This window comes from Schistocerca serialis, chromosome 3 (genome assembly GCF_023864345.2).
Source record: "Schistocerca serialis cubense isolate TAMUIC-IGC-003099 chromosome 3, iqSchSeri2.2, whole genome shotgun sequence".
Lineage (NCBI taxonomy): Eukaryota > Metazoa > Arthropoda > Insecta > Orthoptera > Acrididae > Schistocerca > Schistocerca serialis.
In genome coordinates this window covers 267,584,388-267,603,623 of record NC_064640.1, presented here as the reverse complement: position 1 = coordinate 267,603,623, position 19,236 = coordinate 267,584,388, and the positions used below count along the sequence as shown (strand labels likewise).

At 40.9% G+C, this 19,236-nt stretch overlaps 1 protein-coding gene across 1 annotated transcript in view; it reads left to right on the top strand.

Moving 5' to 3' along the window:
• LOC126470781 (uncharacterized) overlaps positions 1–19,236 on the top strand; it is a 445,574-nt gene that overhangs the window by 320,723 nt on the left and 105,615 nt on the right. The window contains exons 6-7 of the mRNA XM_050098790.1: positions 3,473–3,613; positions 13,692–13,831. Of these exons, the coding sequence (XP_049954747.1) occupies positions 3,473–3,613; positions 13,692–13,831 (281 nt within the window). The remainder of the gene's footprint in view (positions 1–3,472; positions 3,614–13,691; positions 13,832–19,236) is intronic.

Here is a 19,236-nt window from a genome sequence, read left to right as displayed (position 1 = left end):
CGTGAGTTCAAAACTCGCCTGAACTTAAAATTTTAATTTCTATATTTGGTTCGAGTACATTCTAGAATTATCCACAAATGTCAAGAATCATTGTACTGGAATGTTCTGTAACTGTATATATACCGTATGTGTTCTGGCCAAAGGCAGTTCGCACCGCGCACTTGCATGTGCAAGTGCTGACTGAACCTTCGTTAAGTGAACTTAGTGATCATTATTCATCTAATTACACCTTCTTCTACATGACATTATTCTGGTGGAGGCGCAGGGTATTGGAACTTCTGATAGTGCACATTATTGACGACACAGTGGCTCCCATCAGGCCATGACAGAGCCGCCGTTTACGTGACTAGAAACCCAAATTCGAGCCGTATTCAACAGATTGCAATCTATCAGAGACAAAAGAAGAAGAAGAGAATGACGTTACGATGACAGCAACTGTGTGCTACCACATGAGACATCCAGGTTCTCTGGTGACAATGGTCAAGATCCAAACAAATGGCTGAAGGTATATGAGTTTATAGCCAAATTTAACAAATGGAATGACACCGTGTGTTTGGCTAACATATTTTTCTACTGGGAGGGCACTGCCAAGCAATGGCATGAGAACAACGAGGAGAAGTTCACAAGGTGGGAAGTATTCCAGGCGGAACTGCACAAGTATTTCAGCGACACACGATGACAGAAGTGCAAGGCTGAAGATAAATTAAAGTGCAGGGCACAGTGTCCAGGAGAAACTACAGCATCTTACATTCAAGACACCTTGGAGCTGTGCAATATAGAGGATCCTAGAAAGAAGGAGGAAGATAAGGTTGCAAATCTCATGAAGTATGTTGCTGAGGACATGTATCAAGCCCTACTCCTGAAGGAGGTTTCGACAGCAAGCGACTTCATAAAATGGTGCCCGTATATCGAGACAGTGCATTAAAAAAAATTACACACAAGAAGTCTGAACGGCTTCCGAACGTCATATCAATGTCTGTGATGGTGGAAGGAACTGATTTCACAAGTGTTTTTCGTCAGATAATGAGAGTGGAAATTCAGAAGGCACTGGGATTGCACGACGAGCAAAACGCCAAGACACTTCAAGAGGTCATAAGGTAGGAAGTGGAATAGACATTGAACCCAATCTCTCGTCCTTCATTTCTCTTTAAAACGGTGAAAAAGTTGAGACACAGGCGAAGTTACATTCCTACAATGCCGCATGGGGAACCTGTTTGGGCACCAAGGAAGACTGACGTCTGAAGGACCCAGGATAAGCAACCAGTACGTTTCCACTACGGACAACTGGGACATGTGGTGCCCTATTGTCGAGAAAGGCAGCGGGTATTTGATGACGACCGCGCCTGAAGACAGCAGACCGACCTTAGCCAATGCAAACCCCGGGACGACGAAGATGAACGAGAAGCACACATGTGGTGTGCTCACCATGACCCTTGGGCTTGATGCTGCTGAAAGTGGAACTGAGCTGTGAAAATAATATTGCTGCTGTTCTCTGTGTTCATGTGCTTATTTGGATGATTTATTCAAGAGAAAGAGCTTCGCAAATCAAGTAAGCAAATAACTTGCTGGACCACCTCTGGCCCTTTAGCAAGAAACTATTTGGCTTGGAACTGATTGATAGAATGCCCTCCTGAGGGATATCGTGCCATATTCCATCCAGTTAGCATGTTAGATTGTCAAAAGCCCAAGCTGGTTTGAGGGCCATGCCCACAATGCTACAAATGTTCTCAGTTGGAGAGAGAGATGGAGACCTTGCTGGCAAAGGTTGGGTTCGGCAAATATGAAGACAAGTAGTGGAAACTCTTGCCCATGTGGGTGAGCTGATCTTGCTAAAATGTAAGCCGTAGATGGCTTGCCATGATGGCCAACAAAACGAGGCATGGAATATCATCGATGTACTGCTGTGCTGTAGGGGTGCCGCAGATGACAACAAAAGGGTTCCTGCTATGAAAAGAAATGGCCACCCAGTCCACCACTCCTGGTTATCGAGCCATATGGTGGATGGTAGGTTGGTATCCCACAGCTGTCAGAGACATCTCCAGACATATCTTCGCTGGTCATTGGGCTGAGTTCGAAGCAGAACTCATCACTGAATACAATTTTACTCCAGTCAATGAGATTTCAGGCCAAAGACATCCCTGGAGATGCTCTGGACAGTGGTGCTATACCAACGTGACTGTTGCTCAGCATACGGCCTGACAACCAGGAATGATGGTAATTGGCGTCCGTTTGGTAGTCGTCTGTGGCACCCTACAGCACATTGATGGTATTCTTTGCATCATTTTGTTGACCTTCAGGGCAAGCCATACTGAGCTTACACTTCAGCAAGATAGTGCCTGCCTGCACACTGGAAGAGTTTCTACTGCTTGTCTTCATGCTTGCCAAATCCTGCCTTGGCCAAGCAAGGTCAAACGAGAATGTTTGGAGCATTATGGGTAGGGCCCTCCAACCATCTCAGGATTTTGACGATCTAACATACCAATTGGCACAGTATCCATCAGGAGGACATCTAATAACTCTATTGATCAAATCCAAGCTGAATAATGGCTCGCATAATGGCCAGAGGTAGACCAAGGTTGGTTAATTGGTTGGTCGATTGAAGTGGGGAGGGGACCAAACAGCGAAGTCATCGGTCCCATCAGTTAGGGAAGGATGGGGAAGGCAGTTGGCTGTGCCTTTTCCAAGGAACCAACCTGGAATTTTCCTGAAGCAATTTAAGGAAATCATGGAAAACTTAAATCAGGATGGTCTGATGTGGGTTTGAACCATCGTTCTCCCAAATGTGAGTCCAGTGTGCTAACCACTGTACCACCTTACTCAGTATGGAGCAAGGCATTATTGACTTGCTCAATTTGTGAAGCTCTTTCTCTTTAATAAATCACCCGTAATTTGTTTTTTAAAACCATTTGTTTATCTGTACCTGTACATCGCATCTACCGATTTCAGTCCCATTCAGATAATTCCTTTGTAGTGCTTTGTTCTTTTTTGTCTTAGAGTGTTCATATGGCTGGCATAGTGAGAGACATTAGATAACTCCTTCTTCTGCCTGCCACCCCTCCCTCCCTGCCTTTCTTCTATATGCTCTCCTTCCCCTTTACACCCCTCCCCTGTGCATGCTTTTCCCCTTCTTCTTCTAACACCTCCTGCACCCCAGCTGCTGTGGCCTTACCACATTTCTCCCCCACACCTGCTCTCTCCACTACCTTCTAGTGCACTTGCTTCCTCTTCCTCATTGTATGCATTGTCCCCCACCCCTTGCACCCTTTCTTCTCCTCACTTCATGGTCATATCAACTCCTCCCCCTGTAATTGCTATGTGTATTAATGACATGTAGTTTATCATTGATAATGGATAATTTTGTTATTTTCTGCTCTTCAGCCACTACTGTCACCTTTTTTTGAAGTAACCTATAGTCCAGTAAATGAGTGTGCATCTACAAAAATACCTAATCACACATTTTTTTGTTGCCTAGGTTTTGAAGCATTATGCAAGTGGAACTGTTAGGTATGGACCTCTGCACCAGATAAGTTTAGTTGGCACAGTTCATGAAGAAGTTGGTGGTTTCTTCCCAGACTTCTTGGCAAAGTTGGAAGAAAATCCATTTCTAAGAATGGTGAGTATACATTTGTTCTAGTCATATTTCAGATAAAACTTCCTTTGTTTCAGCATAATGGTATACTAAAAGTTATGCATCAGAGTCTGAATACATCAGTTACAGGAGAGTAAGCCAATAATTTTAGTTAATAATACCACAACATTAAATAATACTTTAAGGGTTGTAAGTTGTCTGTATTTAAAAATGGAGATTTTTTTTCTCCATTATACAGTTCAACATTAGGTTACACTGCAGGCAGTTTTTGAGGAAAATATGAAACTTTTTAATAGAGAATTAGAGATTTTACGCAATACTTTAGCAATATACTGGAACAGCACAAAGTGGGTATAGTGTGACATGGTCAGAATGAGTTGAACAAAGTTTGTTTGCAAAAGTGTATCATAAAACAAAGTAAGTATATTATTACTACTTGGCACACAGTCAGCTGAAATAACAGTAGTAGGCTAGACATTCTTTCACAAGACCATAAAGAAAGAAGCTCTGAATATATCGTAAAAACACAGATGGACTCCTCCTCATGGACTTAATCTGTAAGTGCCAAAGTACTTTCAGACACAGAGCTAGGTTATGTGTAAGTAGTTTCCTACAGAAAATATGGAAGAAGACTTAATATATGTATGTGATGCAAGCAATCAGTTACTGTCGGTGGTGTACTGATGATCCAAAACATATTGAACACTGTCCATGACAAGATTGACTGCCACCAGCAAGCATTGTAGGCATATAATGTGGTAACAAAAGTATATAAGCAGGGCAGAGATGAACAGGACCTCATTCTAATGACAATATGTGTGGCAATTGGGAAATCTGCTAATGTGAGTGTCTTTGGGTAAGGGCAGATTGTTATGTCCATGCTCCTGGAAATGAGCAAGTCAGAAATGGTAAAGCTGGTTAGCTGTTCATGTGATACTCTTTGCTGTGGAAAGCCACCCTGTATGACAGGCTAGGTGGCAATCTGTGGCATGTATGATGAGAGTGTACAATGCTGGAGCAGGCACAAGTGTTTCAGAGAACACAATCCAGTGCACATTGTTGAACACAGGGCTCCACAGTAGATGATCCCTGCAAGTGGCCATGTTGATCCAGAGACGTAATCATTTATGATAGCACAGTGCATGGGGTCATCAATGTTGGACAATGGATCAATGGAAACACGTCACCTGGTCAGATGAATCATATTTCTTGCTGCACCAGGTAAAAGCTCATTTCTGGGTATACTGTCATCCAGGTGAAAGCTTGCTTGGAACATGGCTCCTCACCATTATCACAGGCCACTGGGGGCAGTAGTACACTATAGGGAACAGTGACCTGGACTTCTGTGAAATTGGTGGTAGTAATCGAAGACACCATGGCAGCAGTGAACTACATGAATATTATTGTGGACTACATGTAATCCTTTTAGCTTGGTGATGTGTGATGATGCCTTCCCTGACTTTGCTACCATCTCCCTGCATGATAACTGACTGTCACAAGGCCAGAATCAGACTGAACTTGTTTGAGGAGCATGATAGTGAGTTTGCATTAATATTTGGTCACCAAATTTGCCTTATCTGAGAACCCAGTGGAACTTATCTGGGATGTCATCAGACTCCAGTTCCTGATCTGTAAATCGCAGGTTCATAATTTATGAGAATTGCATAACGTGTATTTAAGACATCTGGAGCCACATACCTCTGGGAACCTACTAAGGAGTTATTGTATCAGTGCCATGCAGACGCGCTGCTATATTGCATTCCAAAGGTGGAGCAAAACACTATTCAGTGGGTTTTCATAATGTTTTGCTTCACCAGTGTATATACACTGCTTGCCATTAAAATTTGACACCATGAAGGTGACATACAGAAAATATCAAAGTGGAATGAAGTGAACTATGTGCTTGGATGTGCAAATGATTAGCATTTCATTGCAGACATCAAAGTACACAGGAGTGACACCATCTACATTCCATGTATAAGGAAAGATTGCACAGTGGGTTTATCATTCAGAAATTGCAACTGAATGTTAGTTGTTTGTGAAAAGATCATGTTTTGCCTCATGCAAGAAGGAGAAATGTCTGTGAGCATGTGTCGGTCTTTGTCAGCAGCAGAATTGTGGACTTTTGAGACTGCAGTTTATTGTTCTACAATATTGCTGCTTATGTTGCTCATCCCACATCTATCATGCAAATGTAGAATCAGTGGATTCAATAGGGCCATACTTATAGAAAAGAGAGAGTTGTATACCAAATCCAGAACTTCAAATAACCCAAGATGAACTTTTATGAAACGATTGTAAATTTATAAACAGAGTAATTGAAAAAGCCACAAATATTTACTTTTGGAAAGAAACAATGGAAACTCCAATTAAGAGTATCAACAATGTAGGAAAAGACGGAGTGCTAGTTACCATAAAGAAGACATGTTAGGTTGCAGACAGGCACTATTAAAAGACACTTTTGCAAATCTTTCTGCCACAGCCTTCATCAGCAAAAGAGAAATACACGCCATTCATACACACAACCAAGCACACCTCATGCACACATGACCGGGGAGTTGGTGGTCATGTGTGTGTGAGATGTGCTCGCTTGTGTGTATGAACAATGAAGGCTTTTGGAACATCAAAGCAATTCAGAGGTGGGCTGCTATATTTGTTAAAAGTAGTTTTGAACACCACATAAGTGTTACGGAGATGCTTCAGGATCTCAAATGGGAATCCCTGGAGGGAAGGCGACATTCTTGTCAAGAAACACTGTTGAGAAAATTTAGAGAACTGTCATTTGAAGCTGACTGCCGAATGATTCTACTGCCGTCAACATACATTGCAGCTAAGGACCACAAAGATAAGATATGAGAAATTAGGGCTCATGCGGAGGCATGTATCAGTCATTTTTCCCTCGCTCTATTTGTGAGTGGAAAAGGAAAGTAAATGACTAGTAGTGGTACAGGGTACCCTCCACCATGCATCATATGGTGGCTTGCAGAGTCTCTATGTAGATGTAGAAGGCTGTGGCCAAAAGCTATGTAAGTGTCTTTTAATTGTGCTGGTCTGCAGCGTAACTTGTCTTCTTTACGGTAAGTAGCAATCTGTCTTTTCGTACATTGTTGATACTTTTCGAAACAATAATAATTTGGGTAACATAGTATAAAGTATATAAAATTTGTTAAAATGTATGACAAGCAGAGCTTTCATTAGAGTCTCTAACATTAACATTAATAAGAATTAAATTAATGTTAACCTAGAGATTTCAGGGACCTTCAATGAACATTTAAAAGTGTTACTGAGCAATAAGTCAGCTCATAGTGAGGCAACAAATAATAATAATAATAATAATAATAATAATAATAATATTTATTCAACATCGAATAATCAAATACAATCCCTAGAAATAATACAGTTTCAGGACACCATACAGATAATTCTTCTGAATACGTCAGTTTATAAATTACAAACTAAAGATTTGTTTGTATTAATAAATTTTACATTTGGTAGTATACAATCACGATATTACAAATATTGTTTTTATCAACATTATATTAGTTGTAGGTTACTTAAAACTATGAGCTTGACATTCGTATGAAGCACTTTTCATACGGATATAATACTCGTCTAGAGAATAAAAAGGGTTTTCAATTAGAATTCTTTTTAGCTGATCTTTTAATTTGTTAGTAGGAAGGGCTGTGAGCCTTTTTGGTAGGGCATTGGCTAGCTTCAGCCCAGCATGAAGTGCATTTTTTTCATATAAAGCTGTTCTGTGGCTATTTACATGGTATCTGAACTTTTGCCTTGTATCATACTGGTGCAGGTCACAGTTGAAATTTGGATTTATTGTTTTCACAAGCAATATAACTTTCAATACGTATACACCTATAATGGTAAGCACACCTAATTTTGGGAACAGATTCCGACATGAGTCTCGAGGTTTGGCACCACAAATAATTCTGATAAATTTTTTCTGTAGTATTAATAATGTACTTAGGTTGGCTTGAGTTGTTGCACCCCATATTTCTACAGCATAGTTTAAGTTTGATGAGAATAGGGCATGATAAGTAGTTTTTAGTACACACATTTCATTACAATATTTGCTAATCATATTTATAGCAAACACATTCTTCGACAGCTTACATGCTAAGGAATCAATATGCATGTCCCATTTGAGGCTGTCCTTGATTGTAATTCCCAAGAACTTTGTCCATTTTTCCTTTTTTACAATGTCATTTCCTATGGATAATTTCATGTCAAATTCTATTTGTTTCCTTGTGTTAAATTCCATCATTGCAGTCTTTGAAGCACTTACATTTAGATGGCTTTCATTAAAATACTTGACTACTTCATTAGTTACACTGTTGCACTGTACCTCCAGACTCTCATAATCTTTGTGTTTACACACTATTGATGTGTCATCTGCATACAATATTTTTGTACAGTTAGGAGAACAATACTGTATATCATTAACATAAATCAAGAAAAGAAGGGGTCGCAAGACAGAACCTTGAGGCACGCCATATTTGATATTAGTAATTTTAGATTTGTAAGACCCACTGTTTGTTTTAAGCAAGACAAATTGTTTTCTATTGCTCATATACAATTTTATTAGCTCATAGCCAGTTCCTCTGATACCCAGGTTCCACAGCTTGTCAAGTAATATGGTGATGTTGACACAATCAAAAGCTTTTTCTAGATCAAGGAACACTCCAGTTACATACTCCTTGTTCTTGTTCTCTATGGCCGTTATTATTTTGTCTATTAATTGTGCTGCTGCTACTGATGTTGACTTGTTTTTCATGAAGCCATTCTGATTTTCAAATATTAAATTGTGTTGACTCAGGAATGTCATTAGTCTAGTATAAATAACTTTCTCAACTACCTTAGAAAATGCAGGTAAGATTGAGATGGGGCGGTAGTTTTCAATTTTAGATTTATCACCTTTCTTGTGAATCGGGGTTACTTGTGCTGTCTTTAGACTATCTGGGAAACAACCTGATGCAATTACATCATTTACTGCTGTGGCCATGGCATCAGATATGTTGTCTATGCATCTTTTCAGTGTACTGATAGACAATCCATCATAGCCTGCTGATTTTGTATTTTTTAATGACATTACTGTGTTTTTGACTTCCTTGTTATTGGTTGGGGCCAAGTACTTGGTTTGTTTGATTGGAATGCCCCTATATCTATGCTGAAGATTCTTAAAATGGTCATTGACAGATTTTCCAACAGAAGAAAAGTACTCATTAAAAAAATTTGCAATCTGACATTGACATTTCATGATATGCCCTTTATGGTTTATAGTAAAATCACTTATTGATCTGTCCTTACAATCCCTAAAGCTATTTATTACTTTCCAAACAGCTAAACCTGTGTTAGTAGAGTTTCTTAACATTGTGGCTACATATTTACTTTTAGTTTCTAGCGGAAGATCTTTATAGTAATCCTGATAGTTCTTAAATTCTACCTTTAGTCTATTATTGTTGTTATTATTTATCATTGCATATTGGAAAAGTCTAAGTTTCTCTCTTGCTGTTTTTACTTCATGATTTATCCAGTTATTTTTTTGTATCTTTTTGCAGTCATTTACTGTAAAGATCATTTCTGGACATGAGACATTGAAGCAATAATAAAAATCTGATGAAAACTCACTGAAAGTAATGCTGTTTTTTTTCACCCCATTGTAGGCTTTTTAGCAAACTGTTGAAATCTTATAACATTGTCATCATTGGTCATTCTTTTTGTCACATATTGTTTCTCTTTTGTATTGTCATGAAGATTTTCAGCTTCTATCAATACCTGTACTGTGTGGTGGTCAGAAATGGCAAGCTTCAGAACTGATGCACTGCATGTAAAGTGGGACATGTTAGTTATAATGTTGTCAATGCATGATTTTACACTATTGACCTCTCTAGTGGGCTCGTTTATCAGAAATGCTAAGTTAAATTGAGCTAGTATTAGCATTAGTTTTTTAGATGCAGAGTCATTGGACAGCAAGTCAATGTTTATATCTCCAGTTAGTATTATGTTAACCCAGCCATTTTTATTGCAGTGTTTACTGTCAATGTCAACAAGCAGGTCATTAAGAACATCAAAGAAACTATCTAGGCTACCAGATGGATGTCTGTATAGGCCTATAATAATTAAGTTCTCTTTCCCCCACTTATAATTAATTGCTGCTAGTTCTATTACACCCTCAATACTGAACGCACTTACATCTATTACACTATAATTACTACCACTGGCTGCAAAGATAGCTACCCCACCACCACATTTCTCTTTTCTACTGAAGGCAGAGCAAAAGATCATGGAAAGTGGCTTACATAGACTAATTAGCTCATTTCTGTACCAGTGTTCACTTATAACTAAAACATCAGGGTTATCAATTGCTGCAATGGTATCCAACTCGTTGTGCTTATTGCCAAGACTTTGAAAGTTTTGCTGAATTAATTTGAAAGTGAGCTTGGATTGTTGAACGCTTGATGGACGTGTCACCATACCAGAACCACTTATACATTTATCCCTAAAAAAGAAATATCAGTTGACAGAGTGGGTTTGGTATTTTTCACTATCCATTGATTCAAGCTGGTCTGTTTCCATGTACTGGGAGCTTGGGAAGAATCAGCTTTACCTGGGGTTTTCAGCAGCCATTTGTCCAATGTCGTCTGTCTATACCCATTGCTGCAGTCTTCTTGTGTTGTGGAGCACTCATTCTTCGAATGTGTGTGTTTTGAGTATACGTTGTTCCTAGCATTTACGACGATTTCACAAATAATGGACGCTAAGTGACTTTTTCCGCGCCGATTGAGGTGAAGGCCGTGAGTGGTGTAAAGATCTCTACTAAAATGTTGCACGTTAACCATTTGTATATTTGCGTAACGGTTGCAAATTTCTGCATATTGACTGTTTGTATATGCTACTGTCCTGTTTACACACGAGAATTGAGGCAAGTCATACCCGTGTGGAATCTTGAGAACAATGACGTTTGAGTCATTTAGATGGTTTAGAGCAGATTTTAGGGCGTTAACAGCATGCAAACCATCGTTGTGTGCGACATCATTTACACCACCACATATTACAATGAAATCTTCCTTCATTGTCTTTCGAGAGATATTGTTTACAGTTGAAAGCACTTGGTCAAGACGAGCGCCAGTTTTAATAAAACCTGAAGCATTCACTTCACTGTTTACGCTTTTTATTTCGTGTGCAAGGCCTCTAAGATGACTATCACCCATTAAACATACGTTTATTCTTCTTGCTGCATTTGTGGTGTTACTTAAATTAACTGTCATCATGAATGTTGAATTTACCTTGCTTCTGTTTACGAGTGACGGTTTTGGCTGGCGAGGTTCCTCATTTTGCTTAATAACAGGCTTTTTTTTTTTCAGATGGTGCACGATTTGATCTTTTGTAGGTAGGACTACCGTTTTTTGGAGCACGGCAGGAGAATTTATTACTAAAGACGATGAAATGATTGCGCTATGGTTAGTGTTACCGGTAAACACAGAATGTGTTGGAAAACTTGAAATGGCGACGGAATCTTCGGTCACTGTGTACACTTTATTTCTGTCGAATTCACTTACGCCCTGCTCGGCGGTTTTTAGTTTTCTATGATCATTTTCAAGGCATTTGAGTCTATCAGCTAACACTTTGTTTTCTGCCAAGGATCTGCGCACAATTTCTTGCAAAGAATTAATAGTTTCAACTAGTTTTGCTTTGTCAGGATGGACTCCACATGTTACACACTTACATTTTGATCTGGATGATTTTTCACTGTGAGTTTTTTGCGTGGCACTAGACTTGAAACTTTGCAAAGCACTTTTGTTGATTATCTTCTTGCTATTGATGCCGGATAACATTTGAAAATTCGAAATAACTAGAGGCACAAATACCCTCAAGCAACAAGTTGCCAGTCAGCATTTTCTTTGATGTGACTAGTACATTGATTGTATTGCTCACAATCTGCTATTAGAGAAAGCCTGGCATTGTGGTCTCTGTAGCTCATTAGATAAAATGGTGAAATCATCTCGCATCAGTAATAGAATGAAGTAATTCTGGAGACAGTAACTGCAAATCTAGAATATTTCTTGCATTGAGCTGGGGAGATAACCAAATTGCCTCTCAGCATTCTGTCCTAGATACTGTATTGTTTTTCATTTATACTGTTATTATGGTGAATATAAAATTGTGCTGTTTGCAGATGACTTCAGTATGGAGACTCAAAATTTGTAAACTACAACACCAATTATAACCTTTCCAACGTCCTTAACTGATTAACTGCCAACTTCCTTTTCGTCTACCTAAGCAAGACCCAACTCATTTACTTGTGCTCTATCCCCAAAAATCCTTAAGAATTGATCATAACATACAGTAAAAATCAGCAGTTGCACAGACTAAGTGCTTGATACTGCAAACTAAATTAGGAGTAGCAGGAACCTCATGTACCTAAGACTATGTACTGATTGACTATAACTACTTTTGTATGTGAATACTTTCTTACGTAGTTGTATAGAAGACCATAGAGTCAGTCCATTCATGTGTTATGTATTGTGGAATTATTTTCTGTGGAAACTCATCTCTTCCTCAAATTTTTGTTTGCCAGAAAAAAGTGATTAAGAGTTATGGAACAAGTAAAAAACCCTTCTACTGCGTATTGTTGAGGCTACTTACCACTAAATACTCTTTTATGTGCTTTGTTTTAAATACCCTTAAGCTCTGTGAAAGCAATGCAAAAATCTATAGGCATGGCATGTACCTTGAATTAAGAAATCCATTAGGTATGCTGGTGCTGAAACGGATTGTTCTTTCTACCCTATTGATGAGTTGTAAAATGTTAACTCTCCAGATAAATAAATATCAAAAGCGTTTTCATGGTTTTCAAGTGCTAATAGAAGTGTCATTTATGTAAGTTTATTATCATGTAGTTATTGTGCAGTCTGTGTTATTAAATGTAGCAAAATTTGAAGGTTGGTTGAACACTTTGGTGCTTTACTGTGCATGGTACTATTGGAAGGAAGGGAAGATGATTAGTTTTTCTCATCCCATTGATTGCAAGGTTATTACAGATGGAGCACAAGCTTGGGTTGCAGAAGGATTGGAAAGCAGATTGGTTGTGCCCTTTTTAAGGAACATTCCCGACATTCACTTTAAACAGTATAGGAAAATCACAGAAAACCTAAATCTGATTAGCTGATCAAGGATTTGATCTGCTGCTGCTCTCCTGAATGAGTTCAGTGTCTTACCTCAGCCCCAACTTGTTCAGTCAGGTCATATTCGAGGTGGTATATGCCCATGCTGTCTGCCCACTTTTGAACTGACTTACCTAGCCATTTATAGAGGGATCTATATTTTAACTTCACCTCTGATAGCATTGTACTACTTAGCATTTTACACATTGCAAATCATTGCTAGAGATGAGAGAAGTGCTTAATGACGAACCAAGAATTGAATCCCCGGCTTTTGCAACTGTGGTCTGACACTTGCCCACTTAGCCTCTTGTGTAACACCGTAGTATATTCAGTGGTAGTCTGGACAGGTATTTTATTAATTTGTGTTGTGAAATTAAGTATCCCCTCGTCGGAGGTTCGAGTCCTCCCTTGGGTATGGGTGTGTGTGTGTGTTGCCCAAAGCATAAGTTAATTTAGGTTAGCTTAAGTAGTGTGTAGGTTTAGGGACCAATGACCTCAGCAGTTTGGTCCCATAAGGCCTTACCGCAAATTTTTCCAAATTAAGTATTTGGAACAATAAAGTTGACACATTCCACATGAATGATAAGATTGTCATTGAATGCATATCAAGAGCATTATAAGTGCCATACAGTCAACCATAATTTTTGTATTGTTGGTTGTGTGAGGATAAAATTGCTAATTAGTAGAGTATTTCTGAAAGACAGTTACTGGAGTTGTGTTTCTTTGCCATTTGTCTCAAATCCATTTGTTATGTTAGACTCATTATTAATTGTGCTGCATTGATAGTTAAATTAAAATTTTTGTTTGATAACTAGATTTACTCTGTCATGTTTTTTATGGATTGTGAATGTTTATGAACCACTGTCTTGAATGACGGGGATCTGGTTACTTTCTCTTGACATAAATCATTTTCATTTTCACAGACAATGCCATGGGGTCCATTGTCCGTTGTTAAAATGGAATCACCTCAAGAATCAAATGATGGTCCAATTCTTTGGATTAGACCTGGAGAACAACTGGTACCAACTGCTGAAATTGGGAAGTCACCAGCAAAGAGGAGAAGGTTGGTACAATATATATTTTTGCACCAACTTAAAAACTAAACATAAGTTTCTTGTTGTGATTTTTATGATGTCAAATATTGTTATTAAATTGCTTTAAATTTTGGTTTATTGTTTCATCATATTGTGTGATGGCACAGCAGCAATATTGCTAAGGGAACAGGAAAATTACTGGTTAATGTGTGTGGTATGTACTACAGAACCTGAAGAATATTTGAAGGGCCAACTTTGTAATGATTGTCACCTGCATTATTTTTTTCTGGATAAAGTTTCATGTATTTATTGAAGTGTCATTGAATGTAAGACTTTTTACGTAGCTGATTGTCTTGAAGTTGGTCTCATTGTCATCTCGTCAGGAGTATGTCTATGTCCTTAGGTCTTTATTTTGTGAAGAATATGTACTGAGTCTAGTGTTGTGAATGTTCGAATGAATCACTAACTATTAGGGGCAGTCAACTGAAAATGAGATGGATAGAAAAAAGTAAGTAAACTGTTTAATATTTCAAAAATAATTACCATCTCACTGTGAGCCTAGACACTCAATGCCTTCATCGAAAAATATTTGCAGTTGCTTGTGGCAGCATTATTGTACTCAGGTGTGTACCTCGTCATCTGAAGCATGAATGTCTTTCTTCAGGACTCCAAAAATATGAAAATTGCATGAGGAAAGATTGGGACTATAGAGGATGTGTAAGGGTTTCCCAGCAAAACTTCTACAGTGTACTCAAAACGACCTCAGCAATATGTAGGTGGGTCCACAAGTTTTGCTGGGAAGTCCTTACACATTCTCCATTCAGTCCCTATCACTCCCCATACTATTTCCATATTTTTGGAGCCATGAAGAAAGGACATTTGTGGCCATCGATTTACTTCGGACAAAGAGGTGCATGCCTGGGTATAGTCATAATTCTTTAGGTAACCACAAACATTTTGCCATTGAGGCATTGACCATCTTATCACACAGTGGGGTAAATGCAATGATGCAGGCAGCCTGAATGAATTGGTGAATGACAACAGGAGTTGCCTCTGATTGTTGTATTAAGGATCATCTGAATTTGAAAACCTACCAGACAGTCATCTGTCACGTTGCTCTCTATGGCACCGAGTGTTTTCCACCTACAAAAGTGGCAAAATGATGACTAGGGCCTATTGATACTAAGATGCTTAGATGGACGGGTGGCATATACTATCAAGAAACATTTTGGGGTCACAAAGAATCAGAAGAAAATGTGAGAAAGCCATCTGCGTTGGTTTGGACATGTGCTGGATGCAGCGCACAATACTATTGCAAAGGCAGCATACTCAACAGAAGTCATGGGAAAAAGACCCAAAGGAAGACCAAGACAGAGATGGGCCAACACTCTACACAACGACCTGAAGGCTGTGAATTTTCATCCAGACATGACCCACTATCAAACAAAATGAAAACAGCAAATCGACTCAGTAGGTGCTGCCACAAGGCAAGACAAATGCCAAAGAAAAGAAGAAGTGATATGTGACAAAATTTTAAATTAAAATTTTTGCTTTGGCTGAATGGTAAAATTTTCAGTCTAAGTTTACATGACAAACAACTTCTGGTCACCAAGACCAACTACATCCTCACCCACAATTACTTTTCAACTATACCCTCACCCACAATTACTTTTTCTTTGACAGCATCACCACTAAACAAATCTGTGGCACAGCAGTGGGCATGTGAATGGCACCACCATTTGTTGTTGTTGTGGTCTTCAGTCCTGAGACTGGTTTGATGCAGCTCTCCATGCTACTCTATCCTGTGCAAGCTTTTTCATCTCCCAGTACCTACTGCAACCTACATCCTTCTGAATCTGCTTAGTGTATTCATCTCTTGGTCTCCCTTTACGATTTTTACCCTCCACGCTGCCCTCCAATACTAAATTGGTGATCCCTTGATGCCTCAGAACATGTCCCACCAACCGATCCCTTCTTCTGGTCAAGTTGTGCCACAAACTTCTCTTCTCCCCAATCCTATTCAATACTTCCTCATTAGTTATGTGATCTACCCATCTAATCTTCAGCATTCTTCTGTAGCACCACATTTCAAAAGCTTCTATTCTCTTCTTGTCCAAACTATTTATCGTCCATGTTTCACTTCCATACATGGCTACACTCCATACGAATACTTTCAGAAATGACTTCCTGACATTTAAATCAATACTGGATGTTAACAAATTTCTCTTCTTCAGAAACGCTTTCCTTGCCATTGCCAGCCTACATTTTATATCCTCTCTACTTCGACCATCATCAGTTATTTTGCTCCCCAAATAGCAAAACTCCTTTACTACTTTAAGTGCCTCATTTCCTAATCTAATTCCCTCAGCATCACCCGACTTAATTAGACTACATTCCATTACCCTTGTTTTGCTTTTGTTGATGGCACCACCATATGCCATATGCCATATGCCATATAATTCATGAGCCATCTAGAGAAATCCTTCCTAAGCACCCAGAATCCCAGACCCCTTACCTGGTTCAGATTCATTGATGACATCTTGATCTGGAGTGAGGGTAAGGACACTCTATCCACATTCTTCCAGAACATCAGTACCTTCTCCCCCATTTGTTTCACCTAATCCTCCTCAAGCCACCTTCCTTGATGCTGACCTCCACCTCAAGGATGGCCTCCATCCACATCAGCAATACCTCCACTGCGACCCATTCCATATAAAGAAGTCCATTCCTTACAGCCTAGCCACCCATGAGTGTCGCATCTCTGCTGACAAGCAGTCTCTCTACAAATATACCAAGAGTGTCTGTGAGTCCTGTATGTACCAAAATTACCTTCCCTACCTTTTGCAGAAACAGATTTCCCATACTTTGTCTCTCTAGCAGCCCACCATCTCCCACATAACCATTTTCCAGCCACAAAAGAGCACTCCTCTCGGGACTCAGTACCACCCAGGAATGGAGCAGCTGAATCCCATTCTCCAACATGTTTTTGTGCCTAGGTGTGGAGAGGAGAAACCTGCTCTGTACAAACTACCTCTCATGCTGTGAAATGAGGAATGTCCTACCCACTATCCTCCCCACCCCTCGCACAGTGGTATTCCACCGCCCACCGAACCTATGCAGTATTCTTGTCTATCCCTACTCCATCCCTGCTCCCAACCTCTTAACTCATGGTTTGTATCTGTGGAATGAAAGACCTGTCCCATACACCCACCATCATTATCTACTGCAGTCCTGTCACAGGCATCTCTTATCCCAGGGCTACCTGTGAAAGCAGTAATGTGATCCACAAACTAAGCTGCTAACTCTGTGTTGCTTTGTGTGTGAGCATGACTGCCAACAAGCTGTCTGACGATATGAATGGCCACCGACAAAACCGTCACCAAGAGACAGCTGGACCACCTAGTTGCTAAACATGCTGCCCAGCAGAATGTGCATCGTTTCAGTGACTGCTTCACAGCCCTTGCCATCTGGATTCTTCCTAGCAACATCAGCTTTTCTGAATAGTGCAGTTGGCAACTCTCTCTATACATATTACATCCTGTGTTCCTGTAACCTCCCCCCTCCTGGCCTCAACCTTTGCTGACCGCTGTCCTTAACCTACCTATCCTTTTCCCTGCTCCCACACCAGTGCTACACAGCCTTCTGTTCCACCAATACACTCACTAGTCTTTTTCCCCTCATCTAAATCTCCACTTTTCCACTCCCCTCTCCCTCCCCCCTGCCCCCCTCAAACCTCGCAACTTCTCCTAGCAGCCTCAATGTGTCCCCACCATGTGTCTGCATGCTCCCTCAAGCAGCAGTACACCATACTCCACCCCTACTCGGCTATCTCTCCACCTCCCCACCCCATCCTCCTCCTTACTCCCACCACCCACAGACTCCCCCCTGCGGGTCCGGGGGTTAGAATAGGCCCGAGGTCTTCCTGCCTGTCATAAGAGGCGACTAAAAGGAGTCCATCCCCCTCAAAGGGGTAGTTAGCGCCTGCGTCCGGAGACGGACGGTCCCACGACCTATATTTGTGGTCTTTTTGGTTTTTCACTTCTCGTTTCTTCCTTCTTTGGTTGGTTCCTTTCTTTGTTCTTCTCCATCTCACTGTCTTCCTTACTCTTTCCCTTGCCTTCTTCTCCTTGCCTTCTTCTTCTTGCCTTCTTCTCCTTGCCTTCTCTGGTCTCCGCCTCGGCGTTTGAGACAGTCTGTCCTCTCTCTCCCTCTCTCTCTTCTTTTTCTTCTTCTTCCTTCCTCCCTGTGCGCGCCTGAAGGCCGACCCACGCGTTCGCATGCGTAGCCGGTGACGGGGTAACGCGTAATTCCCCGCCCTGGGTAGACAAGTAAGGCACGCACGTACCCCCTGGTAAAGGCCAGGCCCAGGGAGGGGTGATTGCCTGAGCTGATACCTTCTGACCATGCCGATTTGTCCCTCCGTCTGTTTCTCGGGAGGTGTGACCTGAGGTGTAAACATTCACCTAAGGTGGGAGTGCCCTCTGAGAAGGTCCCCATAAGGAAGGAGCGCGCCATCGGAGACGCTGGCAATCATGGGGGATTCCTCCGCAATGGATTTCTCTTCTTCTCTCTCGACTTCTGCCCATAAACGGAAACATGACCAGCCCCCAGTGACAAAAGTACTACCGCCTACTCCACAGTTCCTCGTCATTTCTCGATCTGAGGACGGAAAGGATTTTTCCTCTGTCAACCCTTTCGTTATCCAGAAGGGCGTAGATGCCATAGCCGGTACTGTTAAGTCTTGTACGAGGTTGCGTAATGGTACCTTGTTACTAGAAACTGAGAGCGCCTTTCAGGCACAGAAACTGCTTCGAGCCACACTCCTGTACACGTTCCCTGTCCGGGTGGAGGCTCACCGAACTTTGAATTCGTCTCGTGGTGTGGTCTATACTAGATCCCTCGATGGATTGACTGACGAGGAGATTCAATCTTTCCTCGCTGAGCAGGGCGTGACGGCTGTCCATAGGGTCATGAAAAAGGTCAACAATGACCTTGTACCGACCCGGACACTTTTCTTGACCTTTGATAGTGTTAAGCTGCCATCGCACATCAAGGCGGGCTACGAGTTTATTTCTGTTCGCCCCTATGTCCCGACACCTACGCGCTACTACCAGTGTCAGCGTTTCAATCACACTCGACAGTCTTGTTCCAATGCGGCTAAATGTGTCACTTGTGGCAGGGATGCCCATGAGGGTGACTGTCCACCTCCGTCTCTTCGTTGTGTGAACTGTCAGGGTGACCATGCAGCATTCTCCCGCGACTGTCCCGTCTATAAGGAAGAACGCTGTATCCAAGAAATTCGGGTCAAAGAGAAAGTGTCCACCTCGGCTGCTCGCAAGCTATTTGCTAGTAGGAAGCCCACGCTGCTCCCAGCGGGAAAGTACAGTACTGTCCTCGCCTCTCCTCGGACTACCAGGGAGGTGGCGACGCAGAC